Source organism: Lethenteron reissneri, chromosome 5 (assembly GCF_015708825.2).
Source record: "Lethenteron reissneri isolate LAM-NWPU_2019-01 chromosome 5, ASM1570882v1, whole genome shotgun sequence".
In the NCBI taxonomy this organism is placed as follows: domain Eukaryota; kingdom Metazoa; phylum Chordata; class Hyperoartia; order Petromyzontiformes; family Petromyzontidae; genus Lethenteron; species Lethenteron reissneri.
The window spans coordinates 6,599,517-6,613,844 of record NC_083783.1 but is presented as its reverse complement, the minus strand read 5'-3'; the positions used below and the strand labels follow the sequence as shown (position 1 = coordinate 6,613,844).

The following is a 14,328-nucleotide window of genomic DNA, read 5'->3' as shown; positions in this document are numbered from 1 at the left end:
TCGTTATGTAACATTCACAACAACTTAAAACGGTACTTCTGCAGTCCTTCACCCTGCCTCCCATTGGGTGGCAGGGTAGCACAGTGCTTATGTAGTATTGTACAGACAGACTCTTGTACGTCTTTTAGTAGCACACACTTTATTTGTGAATACAGTCCCTATGCACCGAGGGGTATACGGTCCCCTCACCCGTTACACTCCGAACGTACAAGCCTACAGGCTACTCATACCCCGCTCCTTCAGTGTCCTCTGACTGGACCTAGGGAGATGTCTCCCTGACCACTGGTTACTCTGAACCCTAGCCCTTATAAGGGCTGGAGGGCTTGGTCCAGGGTCCTATGCTTCTTCCGCCGTCTTGGGTCTTCGTGTCGTCGGACTCCCCGAGAGCTCTGAGCGTTCTGGCTTTATACTCGTTCGTGGCCGGGTTGTCCAATCCCCGGCCACCTTGTGGAACCCTGTGATTGGTCGTTCCCAATCTGCTTTTCGATCCCAATTTACCCTATCTGACCCTGACCGTTAGGTCGCGCGGGAAAACCTTGTTAACGGTCAGCTCTCACAACTTGTGAGACCCTGACCGTTAGTTTGAGCGGGAAACCCTTGTCAACGATTAGCTCTCCCTGTTTGTGAATATCGAGTGGGTAACTCTACTACATCACCCTCCCCTTCGGAAGCCTCAGCCGTCCCGGCTGTTACAAGCAGAAAATCCCCATCAATGAATCAAAGTGTGTGTGTGTGCCACAACCAACAAGAACAGGTACATCCAACAAGAACAGGAACACCCACTACAAATACCCCCCCATCAACAACGCAACATATGTACATGGTCAGAACCAACCACAAATAACGACATTCGCGTCGCACAACGCATGCAGCATCCAGCTGGCGCAAAAAAAATGATGGGCAATCAAGAAAAGCGACGCGATCTAGCCCGTGTGTATTTCGCGGGCCCGTCGTAGGGGATGGGTGCCCCTTTCCGGGCTGCAGGCTGACCAGGAATCCTGGCAAAAATGTCAGCAGGGGCAGGAGGCCTCTCTGCGGGGACCCTTGGAGCAGACGGGTCGGGCAGCCTGGCAAACATGTTGGGCGGGTCAGGCATCCTGGTAAACATGTTGGGCGGGTCAGGCATTCTGGCAAACATGTTGGGCGGGTCAGGCATTCTGGCAAACATGTTGGGTGGGTCAGAAGGTCTCTTTGCAGAGACTCTTGTTGTAGACGGGTCAGGCATCCTGGCAAACATGTTGGGTGGCTCCCGGGTCCTTCGTGCAGAGACTCGTGGCTCGCACAGCTCCCTCAGTCCCGCATCATCTGCAGGAGGAATGAGACGTCTGCGCTGTGGGTTAGGTACCAACGGGGCGACATCCGGCTCGTCGGGCATATCACACGCTCGGCCCTCGTGTTTTGAGTGTGACGCAGAGCCGCGCGGAGCAACAAATGGCTTCAGACGAGAGGGGTGCACGAACCAGCGCCGTCGTCCCCAACGTATCTTAACACACTGTGGGCGCATTACCTGGACCACCTCAACCGGACCTCGCCATGGTTTTAGGAGTTTAGCCGATGTGGACACCGGCACCTGGGGGCAATGAAGCCACGCCATATCACCTGGAGCCCACCGATGCACGGACGTGCGAGGGGCCTGCAACCTCGAATTTGCCCGCTGGCGGGAAGCGGAATTTTCGATCGCCGCAGCACGAGCCTCAGACAGCTTTTGCAGGTTGAACCGCAAATGGTCAGTGAGCTTCGATGACTGTGGAAGCTGCTCTATCCCAAGCCGCACATCAGCGGGGGGAATGGCCTCCCTGCCATACATTAGGAAAAATGGGGAGAACCCTGTCGCTGCATGTGGCGCCATGCGGTAAGCAGCGAGGACCCCTGGGATCTGCAGGTCCCAGTCTAAGTGGGATTCGTCAACCTGATGGCATAGCATAGAGGTGAGGGTTCTATGCAACCGCTCCACCATGCCATCTGTTTGGGGGTGATAGGGCGAGGTGCGCACCTTCTTAGTGCCCAACAGGCGGCATACCTCACTCAGCAGGGTACTGGAAAAATTTCTTCCCTGATCGGTCAGCAACCGTTCTGGAGCGCCCTTGTCCAGCACATAGCCTTGAACAAAGGCGTCCACCACGGCTGCTGCTGACTGGTTGGGGAGGGCCCAGGCCATAGGCCACCGTGTAAAATACTCCACCCCAACCAGCAGGTACTTGTTACCACGAGGCGTTGTAGGGAAAGGCCCCAAAATGTCGAGAGCAACCAGCTCGTTCACACGGGATACCGTGATGGGCTGCAGCGGTGGGCATGCCGGCGTCGCTGGAGGTTTACGTTGCGCACATTGGGTGCAGCCCGTTAAAATATCAGTTACGTCGCGAAGCATGCCCGGCCAGTAAAATTGTAATCTTAGCAACCCAATGGTTTTATGCACACCCAGGTGCGACAATCGCTCGTGTGCTGCGCACACAGCCGAACACCGCAAAGCCGATGGCACTACAATTTTGTACTGGCAAGAATCAGCGTCCCAATGCATGAGCAGACCGCGGCGCATGGCAAAAGAGTTCGATTTACTTGAACGTGAGGACGAATCACATGCGCGACGACGCAGAGGCAACAATGACGCATCGTTCATTTGGTGCCGACCCCATTCGTCCAACGTTATCCCCAGCAAGTCGTCACTTGCTGGCGGATTTTCGTGGTCCGCACCCGGCGCAGGATCGGAAGGAAGGGCAGCAGAAACCGTTTCAAGAGGTGCAACCGGGCGTACTATTTGCGGTCTGCACCGGCCAGAACCCGTAAAACAGGCGCATTGTTCTGACGGGAGGCGAGATAGCGCGTCCGCATTACTGTGCTGTGTACCCTTGCGGTAAATCACCATAAAATTGTAGTCCTGGAGGACTTCAAGCCATCGGGAGAGCTGGCCAGACGGTTGATCAATGCGCAAAGCGTATTGTAACGCAGAGTGATCGGAGCGCACGGTAAACCGTTGACCGTACAGGTATGGCCTGTATTGTTGTATAAAGTGAACAATGGCCAGCAGCTCGCGTCGGGTTACGCAATAACGTTGCTCTGCAGGGGACAAAACTCTGCTTCCATAGGCAACCACCCTCTCAACGCCCTCAATGATTTGGGACAGCACCCCGCCGATCCCGGTGTTACTGGCATCGGTGTCCAGAATAAACGGCTTTGCAAAATCGGGGTAAGCCAGGGGCGGTGCTGCTACAAGAGCATTCCGTAAGGAGTCAAATGCGGCCTGTTCCGCGTCCCCCCAATGAAATTTCAGCCCTTTCGCTGTAAGAGCGTGTAGTGGCTTGGCGATTGTAGCGAAACCAGCCACAAAACGTCGGTAGTACGACGCGAACCCGATAAAACTGCGAACATCCCCAGCAGAGGTGGGGGTAGGCCATTGGCTGACACATTTAGTCTTTTCAGGGTCTGTGGAAATACCCGAGCGGCTGACTATGTGGCCTAGATAGCGCACAGACTCACGCAAAAGGTGGCACTTCTGCGGTTTGAATTTAAGGTCCGCAGCTCGCATCTTTTCGAAAACAGCGCGCAACCGTTCAATGTGTTCGTTGAACGTGCGGCCAAAGACGATAACGTCATCAAGATAGATAAGGCATGAGTCCCACTGGAGCCCAGCGAGGACCAGCTCCATGAGCCTCTGAAACGTCGCTGGAGCTGAGTGGAGCCCCATGGGCAATCTATTAAACTCGAAAAGGCCCTGTGGTGTCCGAAAAGCAGTCTTTGGCTTTGACGCTTCGTCGAGGGGGAGTTGCCAAAACCCTGACAGAAGGTCCAAAGTGGAAAAATAACGCGCCCCTGCCAGGGCATCCAATGACTCATCCATACGTGGAAGAGGATATGCGTCAGCCACAGAAATTTTATTTAGGCGCCGAAAATCTACACAGAATCGAAGACTGCCATCGTGCTTTTTGACCAGCACTATCGGGGCACTCCAGGGGCTGTTGGAAGGAGAAATGATATCAGCCGCCAGCATGTCGTCAACTGCCCATTTAACATGCTGTTTCTCCGCAGGGCTGAGCCGAAACGGGTTTTGGCGGATAGGGGCAGCGTCACCAGTGTCAATGTGGTGACGCAGCAGCTTGGTGCAGCCAATATCAAATTGTGATTTGCTGAACACATCCGAGAATTCCCGCAAAAGAGCCCGCAATTTACTCTGCTGTGACCCGGATAAATCGCCGGCATCCGCGCAGAGAGCGTCAATCCATCCCTCGTCACCGTTATGAGGGCGAGGCTGCTGACTGTTCGCTACGTGTCCGACAACCCCGGTTCCCAGAGGCGCCACTGTCGCATGAGCGAGCACTGTCCCCTGTGAAATGACGGTGTCTGACAGACCGACATTCAAAACTTGTATAAATGGTTCCCTGTCGTCCGCTACAAGAGTCTGTGCGGCCACCAACGAAAGGCTGTTAACTGCTGTGTTGGAAGGTCCCAATAAAATGCCATTTACCGAGGCGGTGGGAGCGAGCGGTTTTTTTAACCGTAAGGGTACGAGCATTTGTGCCCCTGGCGGAATGCGTACAGCGCAAGCCGCAAAAGCCTGTACCGAAACATTTTCCGTCCGTGAATGCGTGGCCGCGGGTAAAAATGCCATCCGGCGGCCCGAGGGAAGTTCAATACATCCCTGATCGATAAGGATTTTAATGGGCATTTTGGCAAGAAAATCAGTTCCCAGAAGGCACGGCACCGCAAGGGAAGAAGACACAAAAACAGGGCCGGCCAATTTAATATCTCCAATGGCAATTTGCGCCCGAATTTGGCCGAGAATCCCCAGGGAACTTCCATTTGCAGTGAAAAACGGAACGGAAACCTTTTCCAAAGATCGACATCGCACGGGCAGTATATTGTAAATCAACTCAGAGATGATAGTGGCCGATGCACCGGTATCGACAAGCACGCGCACCTCTACCCCCTCGATCGAACCAACGACCACCGAGGAACCCGCCGTCGCTGCAACCACTCTATGGGCCAGCTCTGACCACTGCCCGGGTCGCAGTGGTCGTGAAAAGTCGGCCAAACGCCGCGCATCATACGCCGTGTTCCGAGCGGAGTCAATGGTGTGTTGTGGTGTGTATGAGGACCGAGCGTGTGGGGTGCCGCGACTTGCCTGGTTATGCTGCGCTGCTCTGGAAGCTCTGTAGTCCCGGTCTCGGGATCCGGCGGAGCGGCGGCGAGGTGCACGGCAGTCGGGAGAGAAATGGCCTCGGCGGCCACAGTTGAAACACGTCGCGTCGTCGCGGGGGAAGGGCCGTCCCCGCTCCCAGTCGTTGCGGCGACTGGTGCGATTTGGTGATCGCTGGGGCGTCGCGCTGAACGTCGAGAAGACTCGATCAGGAGAGCGAGCGTTGTCCCTGCTGGCAGGTACCGATGTCGTAGCCGAAGCGGTGATGGTCTCGTCCTGGTCCAGCATTAAGTGAGCATGAATGCTCCGGGCAGCTCGCAGTGAGCACATGTCCTCGTCATCCACGGCCTGGATGACAAGGCGCAGCCCCCTCGCCATCTCCAGCAGCTTCTGAAGGACGAGTGCGTCGATAGCCTCATCGTCCATGCGGGGGTAAGCCGCTCTTGCCATGGCGAGTAGCGCGGTGCGGAACGCCAATGGCGACTCCCTTGGCTTGCACCGTCTCTCGTAGAATTGGTGGCGTGTGGCGGAAGGAGGTCCGTAGACATCAGACAGCCGCTGAAGTGCTGCTTGTAGTGTCGCCCTTTGTCGCTTGGGAATGGAGATGAGTGCAGCGAGAGAGTCATCGTCCAAGGTGGCTGGCAATGCACGAAGTGCTTGTGCATCCGACCAGCCCACCATCTCCTGGTGACTGAGGAAGCGACGTTGAAATGCTGCCCAGTCGCCCCCTGTGGACGAGAATTCGCGAAAGACAGGCAGTCGCTGCTGTAGAGCAGCTGTGTCGTCGTCTTCGTCAAGCTCGGACTCGGTTCCGAACGCAGCGATGGCTTGGTCGACAACATGTACTGTACGGCGTCGCAGCCGTGATGACGCGGTGTTGTTGGAGTGTCCTGCAGAGGCAGCATCGCTCTCTGATAACGCAGTGTGTCGTGATTGGCCCCCGGAGGTCCCAGCATGCACTTGGCTTCCGCCCCCACGTGACCCATCGGCGGGAAGGACGTTCTCTTCCGGGTTTGCGATGGCGGGGACGCTCGCTGTCGGCCGCTCCTCCCCGCCCGCAGCCCCCAGGGTAAGCTGCTCCAGGATGGCTGCTGCAGCATGCAGCAGCTGGGCGAGGCGGGCGTGAGCAGCCTGGTTGCCGTCGCTCGCGGCGATCGGCTGCACAGCTGGTGGTGGGGCGGCTGGCAGCACGCCAACATCTTCAGCGCCGCCCGCAGCACCCACGGGTGAGTCGGAGCTTGCATCATCGGGACTTCGCGTGCGGTTCGTTCGTCTTGTTTCCATCTCCTGACGCCAAATGTAGTATTGTACAGACAGACTCTTGTACGTCTTTTAGTAGCACACACTTTATTTGTGAATACAGTCCCTATGCACCGAGGGGTATACGGTCCCCTCACCCGTTACACTCCGAACGTACAAGCCTACAGGCTACTCATACCCCGCTCCTTCAGTGTCCTCTGACTGGACCTAGGGAGATGTCTCCCTGACCACTGGTTACTCTGAACCCTAGCCCTTATAAGGGCTGGAGGGCTTGGTCCAGGGTCCTATGCTTCTTCCGCCGTCTTGGGTCTTCGTGTCGTCGGACTCCCCGAGAGCTCTGAGCGTTCTGGCTTTATACTCGTTCGTGGCCGGGTTGTCCAATCCCCGGCCACCTTGTGGAACCCTGTGATTGGTCGTTCCCAATCTGCTTTTCGATCCCAATTTACCCTATCTGACCCTGACCGTTAGGTCGCGCGGGAAAACCTTGTTAACGGTCAGCTCTCACAACTTGTGAGACCCTGACCGTTAGTTTGAGCGGGAAACCCTTGTCAACGATTAGCTCTCCCTGTTTGTGAATATCGAGTGGGTAACTCTACTACACTTACAAAGCAAAGGCCTGGGCTTGATTCCTGACTCGGGCACCTTTCTGCGTGGAATTTTTATGTTCTCCCCCTGTTCTGCATGGATTCTCGGATTTCCTCCCACAATAAAAAAAAACCAGTGTAACTCATATTGGCCAAAAAGTTATAATGCTTAAAAGTCACATGCAAATGACTCCACATGGCAACAGCACCCCCTACTGCAAATCATCACCAGGCCTTGAGACTCAGTGAGGCTCTCCAGGCTAAAGAAGCATAGTATTAAGTTTTGATTTAAAGCTTTCGTGACTGCAGGGATTCATCTTCTTGGTTCTTTCGGTAAAGTCACGTAGAAGGGAAATAATAAAATAATAAAATATAATAAAATAATTCTCACGACGTTTCGGCCACAACACAAGCAGCCGTCCTCAGGTGAAGAACAGGTCTGTCTTTCCTGTTCTTCACCTGAGGACAGCTGTTTGCGTTGTGGCCGAAACGTCGTGATAATTATTTAATTATGTTGTATTTTTATTATTTTATTATTTTATTATTTCCCTTCTACGTGACTTTACCGAAAGAACCAAGAAGATGAAGCATAGTATTCTAACAATCTATATACATATTCTTAGGTTGTTTCGGTTAAGTCACGTAAGTAAAACATCATTTTATTTTTATTTTGATGTTTTACTTACGTGACTTAACCGAAAAAAACCTAAGAATATGAATCTTTGCAGTCACGAAAGCTTCAAATCTAGAATCTATATACAGACCTTAATCTGCGTCTCAAAAAACTCGAGTGTGCTTTCCGGCAAGATAGAAAAATGAAATTTGGTATGCAAAATTATACATTTTTTATTTTAAGCCCCCAAATCTTGAATTTAAGTGTCCCATAAACATGGTAGTGCGTGTCATTCAGAAACCGTTGAAAATACAAGATTGCATTTTTTTTCGTTGGATAGAGCATTAAACAGCAAATAAAATTTAAGTGAGAACCATTGTTCTGTTTTATAGTTTTTATGTTGTCGGATTCAAGTGCTTTTTTTACAATAAATCTGAATTCGAAAACAGTAAAATATAGGAGCTTTCCCTCACAGAGTAGTAAGTTCATTAATTTGTGTTCTTTTTAATAATAAAATAATGGAATCGGCAGTTTCCGATGGCTACGTCTGTAAACGTAAGTTGAATCCGAAATCTGTGGAAAAATACTAGTTTTTGGAGTGGTTGTTTGTGCCTGATCATTGGTACAAATTGTAAAAAATCATATCAGGTTCATTATTTTATTTATTGAAACTTTTGCCTGGTGAAGACAGGCTTCATGAACTAGTATGTATATAAACGTAAATAGTGTACAATTCACGGTACGGCTACAAACAATTCAAACGCAATGTATTGTTCAACATATTTTACATCATACATAGCCAACCGTGCTAATTGGTGGGTGCGGGGGGAAGGACAACACAAAAAATTGTGCAAACTACACAAGTACACAAGGCAATGACGGCCAAACGTCATCCTAGAATGGCAAATATTGTGGGTTTACTATTGGCAAGTTTTGTTTACGTGACAAACCTTACTAATTGGCTGTGTCGGCTGGTGGCGGGTTTAACGACACACCTATATTGACGCGTTCTAACCCAAAAAGCTCTATTATGGGCAACAAGGTACTTTCCCGACATCGCACCTTTTCCGCAGGCGTGGCCCGTGCCTTGCGCGCGCTCATGGTGAGCCCAGCGACAGGCTCTCTGTAGCTCTTGCTGACGCGGAAGGTTCCCCCGAGACCCTGCCCCTTGACGTGCTGCAGCGTGCCGGCGTCCAGCATGACCCGCACGGCGCTCTGCACCGCCTTCCGCTTCTGCACGGCGTCGTAGCCGCAGGAAGCCGACAGGTGGCGATACAAGGCGCTCATGGACACGCCCTTGCGGCCCTTAGCCTTGCGGAACGCCTCGACGATCATGGTCCTGAGCCCTGCTCGCAGACGCGCGGGAAAGGAGAAGCTGCCAGAGCCAGCTCGCCTCTATGACAAGGCTGTTGCGAGTCTCCACGGGAGATTAAACAAAGTACATCCCCCCCCCACCCCCCCGATCCCTGCCACCGCAGTAACTGCAATTTGATCAATTTATCCTGATTCAGGACTGCGTTCCTGATTCAATAATTTATTGAAATAATATTGCTTCTCACATATGTAATTCGATGCATGTATTGTGAGCTTAACAATTGATATTGATGGACGCATCGATCCATCTCTAGAAAACACATCAGCACAATAGGTGGTGTGTTGGGTGTCTTGTGTATTCCATATAAAGCACGTGAAATGTGCCAAATGTGTGGATTTAATGGTGAATCGATGAATTGAATCAGTTTAAATACCTAAAATACAAGCATAGAATATACGTCAATGTTACATTTAGGCGAACGTTACAAACAAAATCTTACGAGACACTAAATCATATATTTATTATTGAATTTGAAACCCTGAATAGAGGCAATTTATGTAACTGCTGGGCGGTTGAGCGTTGCATGCCTTGCTAAAAGTCTGTATATGATAGTTGCTGAATTAAAACCACAATCTGGATCAAATGATATATTTTTCATAAGTTGTTAAAGGGAAGAAAGGACCTTTGACATGTTCATTGTGAGCCACGAATTAAACACATTCCTGCGGAGGGAGCTGGTAGGAACGTTGGGTTGCTCGGTCAATGGCCAGGGTCAACGGCGGCGTGGTGTATTCCGCAAATATGGCCAACTGTGAGGGCGGGCACAAGCCGGCGTGAGTAGGTTAAACGTTGAGTTTTATAAGGGCACCACGGGGTGACCAGCCCCTTCCCACCCAGCCCCACCCTCCACCCTCCCCACCCAGCCCCTCCCCACCCTCCCCTCCCCACTCAGCCCCTCCCCACCCTCCCCTCTCCACCCAGCCCCACCCCTCCCATTTTTGGATGCACGACGGACGGACGCAATAATCCCCTATGGGCTCGTGTAACCAGGAGGTTCCTACCAGTATAACCAGGCAGCCTGCATGCAGGGCATATGGTGAATTTTGAACACTCTTTTCTTATAGATGAAGCACATTACCTGCAGCACTGACAGCTGGCTTGTTAGGAGATCCGGCACTCGGCTTAATTTTCTCTTTCACCTTTTCCGTCTCAGGAGGCGGAATGTAGTAGTTAACTTTAACACCCTGTAATGATGAAATGCCATCATATACAAGCAAAAAACAAAGCACAGGAAAGCACAACCATAAGCCAATACAATGATTACACATGATTTTACACTGTTCCCCATAAAAAAAAATGTACTTTAAATAAAACTGAATGCCAAAGGTTATTTCTAGACAGCGGGTGTGAATTGGGACCATAGGATTAGTATTCCCATCATGCCCTGCATGTCACGTTAAATCGCCACACTGCATCCATTATTATTATGCTTGGAGGGCCCTTCCAAGTTTTCAAAGTAGGGAGCAATATTGCTGTTTGCAATCCCGACTGAGTAATTTTCAGGTATTCCTTCAGCAATGGGATATGTGTAAAATTCACAGAACTTTATTCCAGATCAATAACGCAAGAGTCAAACTATATTGAAGTGTTTCAGTAAAAAAATTTTCTTTTGAGCGTATTATAACTAATTTATTTCCACCCTGCACTCAAATTTATTTCTGAGTTTATTATCATTTACAGAAAGATTTCGAATGTGTTTACAAGACTACATCAGTAAAAATAAACTAAGTGTTCATGCTAATTTAGCACAGTTAAGAAGTAACCTGTGTAAATCGATACACTTTAAGTGTGTCTGCTGTCCACCAAGATTAGTAGGTTCAGATGCCCTTACAATAGGAAACCCTCAGCAAAGAAGATGATACGTGAATAACTGAATACAAATGAATGAAAGTCTGCCATGTGAGTGATCTGCAATGAAGATATAATCAACCGTTTGGCACATCGCTTACACTGGGGAGGAGCTCGCTTGTTGTTGCCATGTTAGGTCTTGGATGGGCCAGAATAAGAGCCAGAACCTCTATGGTTTTGCCCAGACCCATCTCATCGGCCAAGATGCCTCCTGGACATTCGGGAGCTGCCTCTGGACGATCCTTGATGATGCTGCAAGCAACAAAGGATAAGTCAGTGTGTGTGGCATGCCAATGCTCTACGTTGGATTTCTGGTGACGATTTAACTACACGTCACACTGCTGCCAGGTTTGGTCTACGTCCAAAATGGATTTCCAGTCACTGAACGCATACTGTGATCACAGGTAACATAAGGACATCATTATCACAACACTAGAGTGGCTATATGCACAGTACAAAGCTCCCATTATAAACATGCGTAACCACAGCAACACATTACCCAAGAGGGTTAGATAGGGAAGCGAATTAACTTTCAGATGACCTTGTTATGAGTGCAATTATTTAACTTTGACATGCTAAAAGCCGTTTGAAAATGTATTTCTATATAACTAGCACTGCCTGCACATTGGCATGGGATACACAGCCGGGTGGAGGGTGGGTGGGGGTGAGGCATGACGTCAGGGCAACGCACAAACCCCGCTCGTAGCTGTGGGATGTGGATATCATCATGCGGATGTGCGTTGTGACGTCACCACCACGTGCCAGCCAGTGAGTACAACTTTTTTCTAATCTAGTATGGTTAGGCGATATGTACTTAAGATGGAAGACTTATAGTACCTGGAGGGAAGCTTTCCAGCAAAAACAAAGCCAGTCAAGAGACCCGTTTGTGTGCAGGACTTACTGAAGCTATGTTTGGATAAAAATTTGTTCACCTTAAAATAATTTAACCAAGAGAAAAGTATCCACTCTAAGGCATTTAACTTGCAAAAATTTTAACTTGTTACAGTTTGAAACAGCTTACCAACAACTGTGAAGGTAACAAAATTAACCAAATGTCCACCAGTATTCTGATGAAGCAATGAAACGTCAATTATACTTCAGACATTCATGTTTATTGGTAATTGTAGCGACCTCACCTGCCAGTATAATAATTGCAGTACAATGTTTGACCATCAATGGTCGAGAATTCCTTCCACAGTGGATGCAACTTCTTTTCACCTCCTGATTGAAACCATAACAGAAACATTAAATATATGACGAGTTTTCGAAAAGGCAACAAACATCAAGAAATCTCAACAGTGCAGGTCTGCCTTCATCAAAAGCACAAGTCTACCCTTAGGACACTGTATTTGTGAATGGAGCAGCCACTAGCGGCAGCAGGGGTCACTCAAACTCATTAAACGCACAGCTCTTGTCAACGCACTCCTGGATGAATTCTCCACATTGTGTGAGTCATGGGGCTTATTTTGACACCTAACCATGCTGATTAATGCGGGTTGGAGGAAGTGGAGCGGGCCCATGTCCAGATATCACTGACCGATTACTTTCGTCATGGATGGAAATGTAACTCAGGTTGTTGGGCTCATAGCACAATTATTTCATCATTTATTTTACCATCTAAGATCCACTGAGCTATGTTGCTTTTTTTCAGAATCGATCTGGCCACAAATGATAGTTCAACGAAGTGGCTTATCATGCGGAAATTTGTAGCAGTTAAATACTCGAAATGGATGTTTTTAAATGCGGAAGGAAAAACCAAAGGACCCGTAGAAAAACCCACGTGATCACAGGGAGAACATGCAAACTCCAAATATACACGCGTCAGGGTCAGGATGAAACCCCCATCCCCCTGTATACAAGGCGAGGTAGTTAACATCTCACCGCCATGGTACCTCATGCGTGAATCACTGTGGCGCCACACTACTACATATTTGTGAGTGGAAAAACAGATTCCTGCAGAAGGAGCTGGTAGGAACGTTGGGTTGCTCGGTCAATGGCCAGGGTCAACGGCGGCGTGGTGTATTCCGCAAATATGCCCGACTGTGGGGGCGGGCACAAGTCGGCGTGAGTAGGTTAATCGTTGAGTTTTATAAGGGCATCACGGGGTGACCAGCCCCTCCCCACCCAGCCCCACCCCTCCCACCCCCCACCCAGCCCCAGCCTCCCCATCAAACCCCACTCCACCCTCCGCTCCCCACCCAGCCCCTCCCCACCCAGCCCCTCCACACCCTCCCCTCTCCACCCAGCCCCACCCCTACTCATTTTTGGAAGCGACGAAAGGACGGACAAAATTATCCCGTGGGCTGGTGTAACCAGGAGGTTCCTACCAGTACAACACAACTGACCTGTGGAGCAAGCATCGTGACCAACGTGCTCCCTTTTCAGCATCCACTGCACGGCCTGACACTGATAAGGGCGGAGCTGTGGCACGAGCAGTGGGTGCTGGATGTCGCAGGCGCTTGAGCTCCCGCTATCGCTCTGTGCTGCTGCCTCTACCAAGAAGGTTCCCTCCGAACTTTGGGAACTCATCTGCTCATTCAGCTGAGACAAGGTCTCAGGTGCAGAGTCGGCGTCGACGAGTGAACGTGAGTTAGCGTGCACGTCTGTTTGTGCATCCTGGCAACCCCCCACATGCTTGTCGGTGCCACTGGCAGTGTCAGCAGTGGCAGTGCGAAAGGAACTGTGGGCCTCCCACACATAGTCGTACAGCGCTTCCACATTCTGTTTCTGGAGGTCCAAAGCTTCATCTGTCACAGCCTCTTCTTGCTGCTCCTCTGTCAAAAGGCAAAACCTTTGTATATACTTATATTTTGAGCACAGGTTAAGAGGCAAAAAATGCTAATCAAATACCAACAAACATTAATGAAGATGTAATATAAACCAGTTAATGTTTGTTTAATTGAGAAAGGTTTTAGAACAAAAACGTAGCAGCCTATGTAGTGTGACATTTTTAGATGCATGAGTAAAATGTGGTGCTCTACTGGATATATTCAACATGCAAAAGCATACTTTGCTTTCATTTATGAATTTTGCTCTTTGTAGACTACATAATTTAACTATTAATTTGTACTATGGCACAACATTGCAAAGCGATGATGCAGCATGTTTAAGACGATAATGTATTTTCTGTGCTTGCACGTACCAGGAATTGGGAAGTTATGAGAAAGTGCCAAAAGCTTTTGCAGCAGCTGGTTGACCTTTTTTATTTTCCAGTAACCCTCACTGAGAATCTCTATGTGGGACAGTCCTGCTGTCAACATATGGACAAAGACCTGTTGAAAAAAGACACATTACTACTATAAGCCAAGAATGTCCCGCGCGTGACGTCACTCCACAATGCCCCCCCCCCCCGCGAGACGTCACTCCACATCAGGCCCACCCCCCACGTGACGTCACTCCACATTAGGCCAACCCCCCCCTCATTAATATTCATGAGTGGGTGGATTTTTACAACGCTAAGGTCGAGCGAAATTAACTAATTTATTATTCAGTCGCTTCAAATATGACGTTTCTTTAC

At 49.9% G+C, this 14,328-nt stretch overlaps 1 protein-coding gene across 1 annotated transcript in view; it reads right to left on the bottom strand.

The window, feature by feature from the left end:
• Positions 1 to 14,328, bottom strand: part of LOC133351802 (E3 ubiquitin-protein ligase SHPRH-like) — a 94,310-nt gene that overhangs the window by 76,138 nt on the left and 3,844 nt on the right. Inside the window, 6 exon segments of the mRNA XM_061567339.1 lie at positions 8,651 to 8,934; positions 10,042 to 10,147; positions 10,913 to 11,063; positions 11,948 to 12,032; positions 13,157 to 13,585; positions 13,954 to 14,083. Of these exon segments, the coding sequence (XP_061423323.1) occupies positions 8,651 to 8,934; positions 10,042 to 10,147; positions 10,913 to 11,063; positions 11,948 to 12,032; positions 13,157 to 13,585; positions 13,954 to 14,083 (1,185 nt within the window).